Here is a 16433-nt window from a genome sequence, read left to right as displayed (position 1 = left end):
TGATGGGGGGAAGTAATGTGCGTCTCATTTTAGGGTATGGCATCAGGTTGGCTTGACCATAGAAATATACAACTGTTCCAAACCTGTTTACTTGAGCAACCCTTTGCCGTTTGCAAGAAATCAATAGCTCCACATTCAAACAACTTTTATCCTTAAAAGAGTTTTTCACCTTGGAAAAATATAGGGGAGAAAGGTAGGATGGGCAAGGCAAAGAAAACCTAGAAAGGCAGGTAAACAAGATGTGAAGCCTTAAGTGTGTGTGATGAAAGTTTTCTTTTATTAGCCACACATCTCTCCCAAATTCCCTCAAATTGAACCTTTTTCACTTTACTTGTGCCACCCAATATACCAAAACAACCTTTATACACTAACCCCTCTTTTTGCTCATGTAAACATCAAAAATACCATTTCAATAAATCATGATTGATGACCAAAATGGATTTTATATCCCAACGGGATTATGAAAGTAATTAAAAACCAAAAAGAAACCATGTTTCTAACATAAGACTAATTAATGCTTTAGAGATTGTAAAAATAAATTCAACCAATCTTAATTTTTATTTTTATTTTTATTTTTGAATTTCGTGAACAGAAAATCAAAAGTGGATTAGATAAAATGTCGATGTCTTTGTGTACCTTTCTCGTTTTCCTTTACCTTTGTTTTTAAAAAATTTTCAAATAATGGAAATAGTATTTTTAATTATAATTAAAAAGTTAAACATTATTTATTTACACTAACTATTCATACAATTTTTAAATAATAAATTCTCATAAAACTAAAACTGGCCATCGCAATCCCTTTTTTTTCTTTTCAAACCAACCACGCTTTTTTTTAACACTTCAATTTTTTTTAAAATTATTTTAATCATTCGTTTATTTTTTTCCTTCTTTTTAAACTTAAATTTTATTTTTTTATCAAATCATCTAAAAATAAATTAAAATATCAACTTTGTTGATGTAAATATACGCGTGAATTGCCACACTAACAATTAATTGAGCCTTTTAAAAATTCAAAGAATTTAAATAATATAGAAAGTCATTAAAATTATTTACTTTTTTTGTAAAAATATTAAAAATTAATTAATTCTTGATGTGACAATTTATGTCAACAAAGTTAACATTTGTTAACTCTTTTTATCCATTTTGGGTAAATGCGAACCCAATTTTTTTTTGAGATGTCGGAATTAAATTATAAAATTTTTAATGGATTAAAATATAATTTTATTATGTATTAATTTATAATTCTAATATTTTTTAAGACACTAAATAGAATTTTTTTATTTAAGAGATTAAAATGTAATTTTATCGTATATTAATTTATTCTTGTATTATTTTTAAAGTGGTGAAATTTTTTATTTTTAAGGACCAAACTCAAAGCCGTAAATAAATCATAAATCATTATTTTTTTTAATTGCAAAAAGGTTTGTCTTACTAATTAATAATAGCAAATTTTAATTTTCTCATTATCTAACAATTCATTAAAATTTATAAAAAACTCCAATTCACTAAAAAAAATTATATACACTTCTAAAAAAAAGAATTTGAAAGTCACCACCTAAATAAACTCCTCCAATTGGCCTGGAATCTTGTTTCCCATTCCTTCTTGCTCTCCTTTGTCCCCTATTTTTGGCCAACTCTGTTTATTTTCCTCTGTTCTTTGCCCTTTTAACTTTTCTTCCCCATTCTCTTTCTTTCTGCATTGCTCTTTGCATGAACCAAAAAAATAAAGTTTGGTCAAAAACCTTTTGATTCTTTTATCTCCTCGGTTAGATTCTTTCACATTAAGATATTTTTTCCCTTTCAGGTCCCTTGTCCTTCTTTACTTCTTTGCCATTCTTTCAAAGTTTCAACTTTTGCCTCCAAATTCACAAAACAAGGTAAAAAAAAAAAAAATCTTTTTTGAGCTTAATTTGGCTCCTTTCATTTTTTTTTACAAGAAACTCTATAGAATTTCTGGTGTATTTTACTTTTTTTAGGTCTGGTTTGACACCTGAAATAATGGGTTATCTTGTTTTTCCTTGTTTAACTTATATATATACATATATATAGTTTGGTTTAGAATCATGTTATTTGTTTCAATTGTTGGCTGAGTTCAGGGTTCTTTTTTTTTTTTTCCTTAGATGTGTTGGTGATTGAAGACAATAAAAAATGGCATTGAAGTGGGATGATATTGGGAACTCGTTGAGTTATTGGAGTTGCAATTGGGATGTGGAAAATGATCATTTTAGTGGAAGTGAATCAAAAGGCTTTTCTGAGGCTGTTAATGATGATATTGTTGATAGACTGCCTGCAGATCCATTTGGGATGGAAATAAGGTCTACTTTTGCTGCAGCAATCACAGGTTGGATTCATGATGTTGAGAATGAATTGGGGTCAGATTTATGTGTGTTTGGCATGCAAGATGGTGATGAAAATAAGATTACTGATCATCACCGTTTGTTGAAGGGTCTAAATTGGGTTTGGAATGGGACCATGAGTTTCCAACAGGAAGAAGGCAATTCAAGTTTTTCTGGATTTGGTTCAGAAGATGATGATAAAAACATTGATGATGATCAATCATCTTTCTTTAAAGGTAATCATCGAGTTCGAAATGGAACCCTGAGTTTCCAACAGGAGGAAGGTACCTTTCAAGTCGATGAAATATCAATCCCAAATGAATTTATTGATGGATTTGGGATTGGTAATGGACTTCCCAATGGAGGTTTTATATTCAATGATGAAGGTAATAGGTTGGAGGGCTGCAATGGAGTTTCTTGTGATGATAGTGAAGGAGATGCTCCAAATAATGCTTTGTTTTTCACCCTTGGTTATCTTGGTGTTAAGGATCTCCTTGTAATGGAAAGGGTCTGTATATCTTTAAGGGATGCTGTTAGAAATGATCCTCTCCTTTGGAGGAACATTCATATTGAAGATTCGTTGAGTAAGAGAATTACCGATGATGCTCTTTTAAAATTAACTAGCAGGGCTCAAGGCACTATTGAATGCTTGAGTCTGGTGGGGTGCAAAATGATCACTGATGACGGTTTGAAACGCGTGCTTGAAAGCAATTCCAAGCTCAGTAAGGTTAGTATTGCAGTGCAAGTTGATGTTATTAAGTCAATATAGTTTAACTTTTTATATACATTAGTCAATTTGTTATATAATTCGTATGTATACATACATCTTAAGGAAGGCCACTGACACTTTTTTTTTTTTAATTTAATTGATTTAGTATTGTTTTGACTCTTTTGGTATCCGCTAATGATGTTTGTATTTAAGGTTATAAAGTCTATTTTCACTTTGGTTAGAATTGTTGGCAAAATTACTCTATTATATGTTATGTGTTTAGATAGCGAGTTAAGATTGTTAGCATGTAAAGCAGTTGATGGATTCTAGCACGTGGATTTTATGTTTTGTGTTTAGATAGCGCGTTAAGGTTGTTAGCATGTAAAGAAGTTGATGAATTCTAGCATGTGGATTGCATGTTGTGTGTTTAGATAGCAAGTTAAGATTGTTAGCATGTAAAGCAGTTGATGAATTCTAACACGTGGATTGTATGTTGTGGTTTAGATAGCTAGTTAAGATTGTTAGCATGTAAAGCAGTTGATGAATTCTAGCATGTGGATTGTATGTTGTGGTTTAGATAGTGCGTTAAGGTTGTTAGCATGTAAAGCAGTTGATGATTTCTAACATGTGGATAGTATGTTGTGTGTTTAGATAGCGAGTTAATATTGTTAGCATGTAAAGCAGTTGATGTATTCTAACACGTGGATTGTTGCCTTTGTTTTTTATGACATCGATGATATAAGTATTTTTTGGAATGGTCTTCTGGATGCTCTAGGATTTCAACGATGATAGTAGTCCGGTTATTTTATTGATGTCTCTTATTGCCATTAAAACTTAGAATTGAGTTATTGCTACTCTTGATGTGATGAAACTTTCGATATTAGTTTCGGTTCTTGCTCCGTGGCCCTTTATTGACATTGATTGTTTTAAGAAAATGTCATATTTTAATGTACTTGAAGGTTTGGTACTGGAATTTAGTGAAGTTAGATTTGACACAATTTATGTTCTCTATGAGGTCACCAAGTTGATCAATTTTCATGCAGTTAAGTGTGCCAGAATGTACGAGACTTAATGTCGAGGGCATTTTGTTGAATTTAAGAGCTTTCAAGGCTGCTGGGTTCCCAGAAATAAAACATTTAAGAATAGGTGGAAGTTTTAGCGTAACAGAAGAGCAATTCAAAGAGTTGAAGTTATTACTCGGGATAAATAATTCAATGCAACTGCAAGAGCAAAAACCACAGTTTTTCGGACAGGGGCAATCACATCTCATGTCTGATGATGATAGGGCAATCGATATTGAAGTTTGTCCTAGATGTCAGAAATTGAAACTAGTTTATGATTGCCCATCGGAGAGTTGCAGAACATATCATGCTGCTCAGTTGTGTAGGGCTTGCATTCTCTGCATTGCACGTTGTATTCATTGTGGTTGCTGCTTTAAGGACTGCGATTATGAGGAAACATTTACCCTTGATTTGCTTTGTTTCAATTGTTGGAAGCAAATAGGTGGCCCTTCTTCTAAGCACAACGTGTTGCACGAGACGAGGAATCAGTTATGTTTTCATGGGTAGCTCAGAAGATGTGATATAATATTCCCTTTGGATACAGATTGTGGACAAGACACTTATTGTTGCACAATGGCAAAACTTAGAAAGTGGTAAGAGATGCCTAGCATCTTAAGCCTCGTCTAATGGCTGCCATGATGAGTATTCCTGCTTTGTTGGATGGGAACATAGAGGTCACTAGGTTGGCAGGAATGAGATATGCAGGTAAATCTTATGAAAGATCCTTCCATTGATTGCGTTGATGAAAGCATTGGTGATTTGTTCCACCATTGGGAAGAAGGAAGAATGGCGTGGAGTGAGGATGGTGGATGACCAGGACTTTCTTTCATAGGGAGCTTTGTTGTTGGGATAATTGTAATTTAATCCATGGAGTTCTATGTATTGGCCTTGACCGAAATTCATTTGTTTTTAATACGAAAGGTGAATATAGTTAGTCAATTTCCTACTTGGACTTGGATGATCCCATACACAGTTTTTTTTTTTTTTTTTTTTTTGCATTCTAAAAATATAATCAACGTCCGCCTAAAATTTTAATTAACAACTTTTGATTAGGTTTTGTGAATGCTCATCAAGAAAATGGAGAGAGGTTTGGGCCCTCCCAAAATTTTATATATGGATGGGCATATCTCAATTAGATTTGTAATTTGGGGGGGTTGACTTTTATTCTAGAAACTTCATTCAGATTGAAGCCCAATCTCTATTTGTTTATTTCTTCACTTTTATTCTAGAAACTTTACACAGCCTCATTTTTTAGGAGAAAGAAAACAGTTGTTTCGATTTTCAAACCTTCCCAATTCACATTAATGTATGTGATTTATTTGTGGATATGGTTTTAAAATTTATTAATTAAGATATTTTTGTAAACGAAAAAAGTGACCCAAAAGAGATGCAAATTTTAGTTAGTGTTGTTGCAAGTTTGGATTAAAATCAAAAGTCCTGCTAAGACAAAAACAAATTGCAAAGGTAGGGGTACCATTCATGGGAAATGCTGCTTTTTCACTCAAACAGAAGATGAAGCGCTCCTACGTTGAAGAATGTTAAGATAGAGAGAAATTGATATCCTTGGATGAACAACAGGTAATCAACTCAGTCATCATATCATTGAAATCCACATCACAATGTTTCTTTTCTGTCTTTTTTAATAGATATTATGTGTTTGTGAACCACATTTACCTCAACATCTTATTCCAATTAAGTAGTGGGTTGGTGGTCCCTTATGCAGATGTTTTTCTTTTTGTTAGATGTAACATCTTATTCAGTTTACGCCATTTCTTCATATGCCCAAACTAATGAACACGTTGACTTCTGTTTTTGTGGTTAAGAATTATCTTTATTACTTTCTTGTCCACCATTTTTTAATACCATTTTAAGTAAAGAATGAGATTTTAATCCCATTTCCTACGAACATTTCTATCCCTTTTATTATTGATTTACCATTTCTTTCAATATAAAATCATTCATTCCATCAAAAAGTCAAAAGGCATACACACAAAAGTTTCATAGAGGACAAAACTGTGTCTCATTTTTACCATTAATAAAATGGCCACTTGTTGAAACAACAATTCAAGAGGAGAGGGTGATAAGGAGCTATCTTTGGATGATTTCAACAAAGTATCAACCTAAGAAGAAGAGTTTTGCCTCTATGGTGTAAGAGAAGGTATTTATAGGTAAAAAGGTCTTTAGCCTTGTGCCATGACACATGCCTACATGGTAAAATCTTGGTATGCCTCTTAGTTAAGCAACAATTAGATTGATGAGTTTGGTGACCAAGCGACCATTAGACTTGAATGACTTGGCAAAGCCCTACGTGTTGTCCATGTTTAAAGGAGCTTGACACCTGTCCTAACGATATTTGAAGGGAAAGGTTCCATCGGTTGGACATGTTATGCGCCAACAAAGTCTATAATTTGGTAAGGTAGCCATTAGGCAAGGAAGGTTTAGGCGCGAGTAGCAAGGCATGTATAATAATTGTCCCAGTCGAAGGGAAGGTTATTAAGTGACCTTCCTTGAGGCGTAATTTTGACGATTTGCATTCTTCAACTAAGATGGGGATCACCTACATAATTTATACGCATGAACATTATGTGCGGAGGGGAAACATTGTGTTTTGTGTACATGTCTCGTATGTGTAGCGCTTTTTATTTTGGCACAGGGGAATGACTTTTGAATTTTTCTTAATTGATGAGGGTGTGGCGTGTCTACTTGCGATAGGTTATAAGATTTAGTGCTTGATGATGTTGATACTTGTGAAGATCCTTCAGTGAGCTCTAATGAAAATAAAAATGAGAATAATATTGATACTAATGTTGTTGATTATGTATGCATCGTTGGAGTTCACACTGCTATTGAAGGTGAGGTCTTTCAAAATTATAGAAGAAAATTTGAACATTTCTATGATAGATTTAACTATTTCAAATAATGGGAATGTTTTAGAAATACATTTGTTGAATAGTTATTTTGGATTTTGGGGAACTTAGAAGACATTGTGGTTTTAATACTAATAGTTTCGGTGTATGTTAGAAGTTTGTTATCCATTATTTCTTTGTTTTCTAGCTAGTAAGTTTTTATTTCATTCTTGTAAAAAGCTCTTCTAATAAAGGATTGTTAGGCAACCCATCAAAAGATAACCCTTTAAAAAGTAACATGGATATACTTGACTTAGCAAAAGTATATTAGAGGATAAGAGGTCCAAGAACAGTGACTTAAATATTTCAGCAAACCCTCCCAAAAAAAAAAAGACTTCAACTAGGGTTGAAAGTCAAGTAAATCTTGCCAAAGACTTAGTTTGCAAAAAAAATGAGGCCATTCAAAGAAGTAAGAAATCTTACACCATTCAAAGAAGTAAGAAATCTTACTCCCAGGATAAAAGTGATTCTCGTTATAAAAAGGATAAGGGTTGTAACACCCCTTGCCCAGTCCGGTCGTCGGAATTGAGCTACAGAAGGCTACTATATGAAGCTCACATAACATACACATATTTTAAACATACATAGAGGACCATGCCGCAGACTAATAGGTGGCGGATTTTTCATCTAGACCTTGAAATTCATATGACTAAACTGTGGATTATTTCGCGGACATAATTATTGCGGAAAGTAAAGCAGACATCTAAATTGGTAAATTTCCTGCGGATACTTAAAATGGCAGACTGGTCCGCGAATACCCCACATTGTGGCAGGTCTCGCAAAACTTAAAACGTGGAACATAACAGAACTGAATTCATTTATTTATTCACATACATCACAAAAGTCTATAGTAATCACCTTTTAAAATTAACAAATGACCAAATAACTATATACATGCCATTTAGATCAACTTAAATAAAATCAAGAGTCTACCACAACTTCGGCAAATAGTTTGAACTTCTTGTTGATCCAATTGTCACGCTCTGAACGTTCAAAATCTACAAGATAAAAGCAATCTAAGCATAAGTATTAAGAATACTTAGTAAGCTCAAATAAATTCTATAGTTAACTTACCTCACATAATAATTATATGATAATTTAATACACAAACTCAGTTTACCTATTAGCTAACACAATTCGCCAACAATGTAAGTGTATATACTTCATCACATATAATATATTGAGTACACAATATGATACAATAACACTCATCATACCAAATTCATTCTAATACCTTTCACTAGTACGAACTCCAATTATAACGGTCAATTCTTTCATTTCTCTTCATTCCTTAACTTGCAAATTTCATATTTTACATGTTTTACATTACCCAATAAACATTGTAAAAGAACTCAAAACACAGGTAAGCTTCACATCAGAGGCTCTTCTGAGCTACTCGCGTACAGAGGTGTAAGGTTACCCGTCCAAGCTGTAACACCCCTAACCCATATCTGACACCGAAATAGGGTTACGAGGCATTACTGGACTTATACACTAGCATTTGTACAAAACCGAGTCATAAATTTGCTTTCCAAATCAAAACTTTTAAATTTTACGATAAAGACCTAATAGGGCCTACGGGGCCCAATACATGCTTTAGAAGTGATTTGAAACTAAACCGGTAACTTTGGAAAATTTTTAAAAAAATTTTAAAGTAGTTAGGGGCACATGCCCATGTAGCCAACCTGTGTGGCTCCCATGGCCGTGTAGCCAGCTCGTGGGCAATTCTGACTTGCAATTTCTTAAGCATCAAAGGGGCACACGGCCTGGGCACACGCCCATGTGGCTAGGCCGTGTGTTAAACTGCTTTTTCACCATTTTTAAGAATTTTTCACACGATTTTGACACACTACCATGCCTGAAACCTGTGTCCTTCACACGACCGTGTCTTTTGCCCGTGTACTATCCTGACTTCACATTTAAGGATGTAGGATACACGATCATATCACACGCCCGTAAACTTACAGTGTGTCACACACGGCTTGATCACACGCCAGTGTGCTAGGCCGTGTGGACTCAAAATGAGCCTTTTGTCTCAAGTTTACCAACCCTGCATAACTTAAACTTCAAGCTAATAATTTCCTCAACTCTTAACTCAACTAGAACTCGATTAAATACACCTAATACATGTCCAATTAAACACTAAATCATCCAACCAATTTACCCTCATTGGTACCATAATTCATATCGAAATTATACTATATTATCATACTGATCAAATTCATATAAATTTAACTTCCAAAATATGTATATTTCATACCATGCTTCAACATCTTTCATGTTCATTCACGATCATTTACAAAATAACATCTTAACAACTTAGGTACATGTCATTTTACCAAAAGAAAAGTATTTCACCACTTTGAGTCCGGGATTGGCTTGGATGCTGAGTCCTTAGCTTTCTTTCGTACCTAGTCCTGTGCACGGACAATAAATCGTACGCTGAGTATGCACTTAGTGGTATTCTATAAACTAACACTTAAACAAATATTAACATCAAAATGCATTTAAGTTAATTAATTCAAATCTATTGGCACTAGTTATATTTAAAGTTCTTTTCCGATGAAATGTTCAGTTCAATTATATCAGTCAGAAACAGTCGATTTTCAGTACAGTGGTACAATCATTCAATAGTTCAATACATTAAATTACCCATATTAACATAACTCAAACCTGGACGGATACACGAATCCAACCTACACACCGGGATAGTATATAGTGTTTCATCGGTCGAAGCCGGAATACACTGTAACAGTAACAGTAACAGTAGCGGTACATAGAGTACCTCATCGGAACGAATCTAAAATAGTAATAGTAGTAGACACTTATAGTGCCTCATCGACACAAAGTCGGAATATCCCTGAACACTTCCAATCCTATGGCATGCCAACTATATCCGACTAGCCCGACACTGTTAATAGGGTTTTCACTTTCAAATTTTCGTATAAAAGTTAATACATTTCAAATTTAACAATACTTACCTTTAATTTACTTACCATACATAATAAAGCAATACATACAACATTTAACTTAAAAACTCAGTTTATAGAAATACAAACCGTAGTTTTCTCGAATTACTCTTCGTCAACCTTCTCTTTTCCTTTCTTGGTCCATGTCTCCGGTACTACGTTAGCTACGGAAATTAAATAATTTATACTATTAATACATAAACAATTTACAATAATTAATTAAATTTCTATTCAATTCAATTCTCAATTTCAATTTGATTCAAACTAATTCATTGATTTTTACTACTCAATTCATACTCCATACCTACTAAATTTTCCTATCACATTCACCTCATCCATTAATGTTCATAGAAAAACCCTACTCTCATATTTCTTTTAATTTAGCCCCTCAAATATAAAACTTATAGCTTCCTTTACAATTTAATCCCTTAATCATTTCTAATTAACCACACTACTAACTTCGTAAATATTTCTAATAAATATTTAAGAATTCATTTTGCGGAAATAATGACCTGAAAATTTAATTTTTCTGATACCTATAAACTTTGTGTTGTTACACAAGCTAAACCTTTATGGAAAAAAATGAAAGTCTGGCTACGGTTGTATATACATGTAAGGTTACCAGTCCAGGCTAAATCTGTGTCATATGTATCTTCGAGTCTGCAACAAATGCTGAATTTCGGAAACATCAGGAAATAACATGTAATTATGTGTATGAATCTTTTACTAAGTTCATTGAGACACTTTTATTTTATACTCTCATTCTCATTTCCTTGATGTGATAGTTCAATATTTCCCTTTTATATCCAACAAACCAAATCATACTTACCGAGCCTTTAACTATACAAATAAAGAATAAAGAAAATAAAGTTAAATAATGTTTATATTGTATGAACTTACCTGGCGATGTAACACCATTTACATGACCCAATTGTCAAGTCCGAGTACTGGATGCCACAACTATCCGAATAATTTAACATTTTCCTATTTCGAATTTAATAGATATATATACTTAGATAACTTAAACCTTCAATTTTTTTCCTAACATTTATACACTTATCGTATTAGTTCTACTTTCTTACAACCCGACAAATTTAATAATTCAATTGTTGTTAACAATTTACAATCTGACTTCGAGTAGACTTAGTCAACTTCAACCTTGAGCCATGGCCTCGGAGGGTGCCCCTCTATATGCATGAATAGCTATCGCGCCCTACATAACTCCGATGGATTCTGGCTTAGTGAGATCTTCAAGTCTTTATCTATCTTGCATTCGAGCAGCAATTTGTTAAGTTCGAAATAACTTAGTGAGATCTATACATAAAATTCATGAACGACCACATAAATCTTTAAGAAAGTGAGATTTTTGGTTCAGAATTAAATTCCCTGAATTTCATAGGAGAATTCATGAACTTGGTTGGCAAGGCCTACACCTTAAGCTCTTTAAGTCATTGTTGGTGGACATAAACCCTAGTCTGGTCATACCCATGTTCTCTTATAGGTCCCATCCCATTTATCGTTGTTCCACATCTTTGACACTTGTATGCATTACTTTTGGCTAGTGACACTTGGAGTTTTTCCAAAATAATTATCGATACTGCAGTCTTTGTAAAATATGATCATTTTCTAGTATACCCTTTCTCCTTGAAGAATTTGGGCCTACAAAGTAACTCTATAGTACCTACTCTTTCAGCCCCTTTCTTTAAGATGCCTCATGATAAACCATAAATTATACATATTTTTATCCCATGTTTAATGTATTTTATGGATGATTTCTCATTAGAATTGGTGAATTTGATGCTCCCAATGCTTTAATTTCATGTTTTATACTTAGGAGAGCATAGGAGAGCGAAAGGAACGAGAAACGGGCCAAAAACAGAGAAAATGGGCCAAAGTACGAAATCGACAGGGCCTGGACCTCCTCACACAGGCAGACCACATGGCCGTGTCAATTTGGCAGGCTCAAGCACGGCCTGAAGTAATCGAACAATGGCGTGTGCCAAGGGCGTGTCCCTGTCGAGCCCAAGTTGAATCCAATTCGGAAAAGGCTAATTTTGAGGGCTTCTAGGCATTCCAAAGCCTATAAATACACTCTAGAGAAGGAAAAAAAGGGGGCGGAGAAGGGGGAGTAAGGAATTACTCCAAGGAAGCCGATTGACCCATCTAAGGAATTACTCTAAGGAAGCCGATTGACCCATCTCAGCAACTGGATTCATCATCAAGACTGAAGATCTCTCCTCAATTTCCCTTCAAGAGTTTTAAGTTTTTTTTATGTTTTGTATTCTTTATTCTTCTGAGATGTTTTCTTATTTAGTTATGAACTAAAACCCTTAAATACCTAAGGGGAATGAAACCTAAGACGAATCTTGTTATTATTTTCTGAATCGTATGATAAATATTTAACTTGTTCTTAATTATGTGTTCTTAATTCTTATTTTGATATCCCAGGATACAGATTCAAGACATGCTCTTATTCAGAGGAGGAATAGACCCTGTCTAAGAGTACATTTGTCATAATTAAACGGAGTTGATTGCGCGCCTAGACATAGGGTGACAAGATTTTGCCAAATTAGGGTGAAACCTAATAAGGGGATCCATAGATTGAGTTAATGCAACCCTAGAGCATTAATTAGAGAAAAGTCTCGGTTATTAAATCTAGGGATTAGACGTTATTAGTCTTGAATAGGGATAATAACATAACTTAGGGATCTCTACGGAACAAGTTGAATGAATAAATCGTCAGATTCGGAGCCAGAATAACAAGTAAATTCTAGGTGGATTTTTTCCTTAGGTATTGTCTTAAGTCAATCGATTTTTCCCAAAAGCAATTCCCCAATTCTTTTCTCTGTGCGTTCTTAGTTTAGATAATTAATTAATTAAAACAAAACCTCTTTATTCTTAGGCTAGATAATAAAAAGACAGTCATTACTAGTACTTTTAGTTCCTTTGGGTTCGACAATCCCGTCTTGTTAAAACTATACTACTGTTCGATAGGTACACTTGCCTACATTGTAATAATAGTTAGTTTAAGAATGAGTAATTATAAATATCTAAAACCTATCACGAAATCACACGATCAAGTTTTTGGCGTCGTTACCGGGGAACTGAAATATAGGAACGCTCAATTTTTATTACTTTAGCCATTTATTTTTCTTGCAATTTAATTTAATTTAATTTTTATTATTTATTGACTTATTTTTTTCTTTCTCTTAGTAGGTTTTTATAGTTTATGACTAGAAGAAACCCGTCAAGACCATTACTTTTTTACGAAGAAATCGATCTTACAGTTCGTAGAAACCAAAGAGAAATAAGGCGAAGCTTAACATACACGGAGAACGAGCAAGAAAACGATACTCAACCCCCAACCGAAGAGATGGCTGAAAACCAAGGCAATCAGCTACCTCCTGCAATTACGGTTAATCAAAATCCTGCTCCACACACTATATATGATTATACTAAACCTTCTTTAACCGAAACTGAATCAAGCATAGTTAGACCTGCTATAGCTGCAAATACTTTAGAAATAAAACCTAACACTATTCAAATGAAACAATAATTTGTTCAGTTTGATGGTTTGCAGGATGAAGATCCCAACGCTCATTTAGCCAACTTCTTAGAACTATGCGATACATTTAAAATTAATGGTGTTTCTGATGATGCCATACGTCTTCGGTTGTTTCCCTTTTCATTGAGGAACAAAGCTGAACAGTGGTTGAACTCGCTACCACAAGGGTCAATTACTACTTGGGAACAAATGACCGAAAAATTCTTACTAAAATATTTTCCACCGGCTAAAACGTCTAAATTACGTAATGATATCTCTTCTTTTATGCAGATGGATTTAGAAACCCTCTACGATGCATGGAGAGATACAAGGACTTACTGAGAAGGTGCCCCCACCATGGGTTACCACTTTCGCTCCAATTTCAAACATTCCACAATGGTTTGAATCCTTCGACTCGGTAAATGGTTGACGTAGCTGCTGGCCGAATCATCAATAATAAAACACCTAAAGATGCCTATGAGTTTATTGAAGAGATGCCACTGAATAACTATCAGTGGCAAGTCATGAGGACAAAGCCAACAAAAATAGCCGGCGTTTATAACGTCAATTCGGTCACCATACTGTCAAATCAGGTAGAACTCTTGAATAAAAAAATTGATGGTTTTCTTAGTTCTTCACAGGTTCACCCAGTAATGCAGTGCGAAGCAATTAGCGGTGGAACAAACCATTCGGAATACCAACCTTATGGCCACAGCATGGATAACGAGCAATTAAACTACATGGTTAATAATCCTCGACCTTAAAACAATCCATATAGTGACACTTATAATGCAAGTTGGAGGAACCACCCCAATTTCTTGTGGGGTGGTCAAGGAAATCAAAGACCACAACATCCTCCGGGCTATCAATGACCACCCTACTAATAGGAAAAGAAGCCAAACCTTGAAGAGATGCTCTCAAAGTTCATATTAGTGTCAGAAACCCGTTTTCAGAACACCGAGACAGCACTTAAAAGTCAACAAGCGTCGATCCAAAGCCTCGAAACTCAGATAGGCCAGCTTTCCAAACTAATCTTCGAACGACCATAAGGTAGTTTGCCAAGTAATACCGAACCTAACCCAAGGGAACAACTCAACGCAATTAATATTCAAGATGACGAATGAGTCGTTGAGCCTGAACCAAAACCGAGGCAAGAAACTGTGGTAGGCAAAGGTCAAGGTGAGGTAGATCAAAATACAAGCAAACCAGTGACTGTCGAATATAAACCTAGTGTGCCATACCCCAACGCGATAAGGAAAGACCGCTCAGATGAACAATTTGGTAAATTCCTTAAACTCTTAAAAAAATTACATATTAACTTACCGCTTATTGAAGCTCTATTGCTGATGCTAAATGCAATAAAATTTTTAAAAGAGCTTTTAGCAAATAAGCGGAAGTTGGACGAGGCGTCGTATGTGGAGCTGAACGCAGTTTGCTCAGCCATTCTCCAAAATAAACTACCCAACAAACTAAAAGATCCAGGGAGCTTTACTATTCCTTGCTTAATTTGTAGTTTAAATGTTAATCATGCATTAGCTGATCTAGGGGCTAGTATCAACGTCATGCCTTACAAAATGTTTAAGCAACTAGGTCTCGGGAAACCCAAACAGACTAGGATAAGCATTCAATTAGCAGATAAAACTATAAGATTCCCTAGAGGTATTATTGAAGATGTGCTAGTTAAAATCGATAAATTTATATTTCCCGTTGACTTTATTGTTCTAGACATAGAAGAGGATAGCAACACTCTCTTAATTCTAAGAAGACGCTTTTTAGCAACTGCTAAAACCATTATTGATGTTGGCACAGGTGATCTCACACTCTGGGTGGAACACGAAACAATCACCCTTCAAGCTCGCAATTCTGGTAACACATCATGAATTGAAGGTGATCATTTAAACCATTATACTAAAACTAACAATATGGTGCAACCTATTTTGCAGAACATGAGTCTGAAAGAAGCACATGAGTCGTTCTCAACCACCAGTAAAGGACCTGTTCATGAAGATCGAAGATTACAAATTAAGGAACTCAATGAATGGTGGACGCACAAACCAAGAACACCCGACAAACCAAAACTACGCCAAAACGAGCCCGATACCTCTCCAAATCAACTTAAGGTTGGTGATAAGGTCTTATTAGATACCGCAAATCCCCACATTGTCACTGACACACTGAATGAGGAAATCTCTCTTACGGTACTCAGTATTTTTCCATTCGGTATGGTAGAGGTAAGTCATCCCAAGTTTGACACTTTTAAGGTAAACAATACCTGATTAAAACCTTATTTTGATGAGATTTATAGCAAGAATAAGAAATATAAACTCCTCAAACCACCATGACCATTCACTAAAGAGGTAAGTTGAGCTTAGACTATAAATAAGCGCTTCTCAGGAGGCAACCCAGCACTAACAATATTAATTTCTTTAAATTTTGGTATTTAACTCCTAACTTATTAATAAAAATCTTGAATACAGGTGTTTCCACAGAGACACCGCCAAGCACACGGGCATGCTTAAGGCCGTGTGAAAACAGGGCAAAAGATTTCCCCAACACGGGCTACGATTAAACGCCACGGCCGTGTGATATGACCGTGGTCGAGCCTGCCAAAACAACACGGGCGTACGACATGCCCGTGTGGAAGAACCGTAGGAAAACCTGTTAAAACAACACGGGCATTCGACACACCCGGGTGGAACACCCGTGGTCGAACCTGTTAAATTAACACGGGCGTGGGGCTTGCACACACGGGCGTGGGAGAAGCGAATGAAGCTAGACTCGGACGTGTACTAAATGTCAGACTCGCCCAAATTTGAAATTCGTGAATCACACGGGTTGAAATTGAGGAACACTGGCGTGTGCCCCGGCCGTGTGGCCCAAAATCTATAAATACCCTACACTATTCACT

The 16433-nt window shown here is 35.0% G+C and overlaps 1 protein-coding gene and 1 non-coding gene across 2 annotated transcripts; one reads left to right on the top strand and one right to left on the bottom strand.

Annotated features, from left to right (window-relative positions):
• Positions 1–1559: 1559 nt before the first annotated feature.
• On the top strand, positions 1560–5045 carry LOC107957020 (F-box protein SKIP14). Its single transcript, XM_016892447.2, has 3 exons — positions 1560–1877; positions 2121–3063; positions 4089–5045. Exons 2-3 carry the CDS (start codon positions 2149–2151, stop codon positions 4611–4613), a joined length of 1440 nt encoding a protein of 479 aa, XP_016747936.1. The 5' UTR covers positions 1560–1877; positions 2121–2148; the 3' UTR covers positions 4614–5045.
• Positions 5046–13783: 8738 nt separating this feature from the next.
• Positions 13784–13889, bottom strand: LOC121229951 (small nucleolar RNA R71). Its single transcript, XR_005927902.1, has one exon. It is a non-coding gene; the product is annotated as a small nucleolar RNA R71 (small nucleolar RNA).
• Positions 13890–16433: the final 2544 nt, after the last annotated feature.

The sequence above is a fragment of the Gossypium hirsutum genome, chromosome A05, assembly GCF_007990345.1.
Source record: "Gossypium hirsutum isolate 1008001.06 chromosome A05, Gossypium_hirsutum_v2.1, whole genome shotgun sequence".
NCBI lineage: Eukaryota > Viridiplantae > Streptophyta > Magnoliopsida > Malvales > Malvaceae > Gossypium > Gossypium hirsutum.
This window is presented reverse-complemented; position numbering and strand designations above follow the sequence as displayed.

Coding starts and splice junctions, on each gene's coding strand:
- LOC107957020 (XM_016892447.2), top strand. CDS start 2,149: ATGGCATTGAAGTGGGATGATATTGGGAACTCGTTGAGTTATTGGAGT. Junction 3,064..4,088: donor GCAATTCCAAGCTCAGTAAG/GTTAGTATTGCA, acceptor ATTTTCATGCAG/TTAAGTGTGCCAGAATGTAC.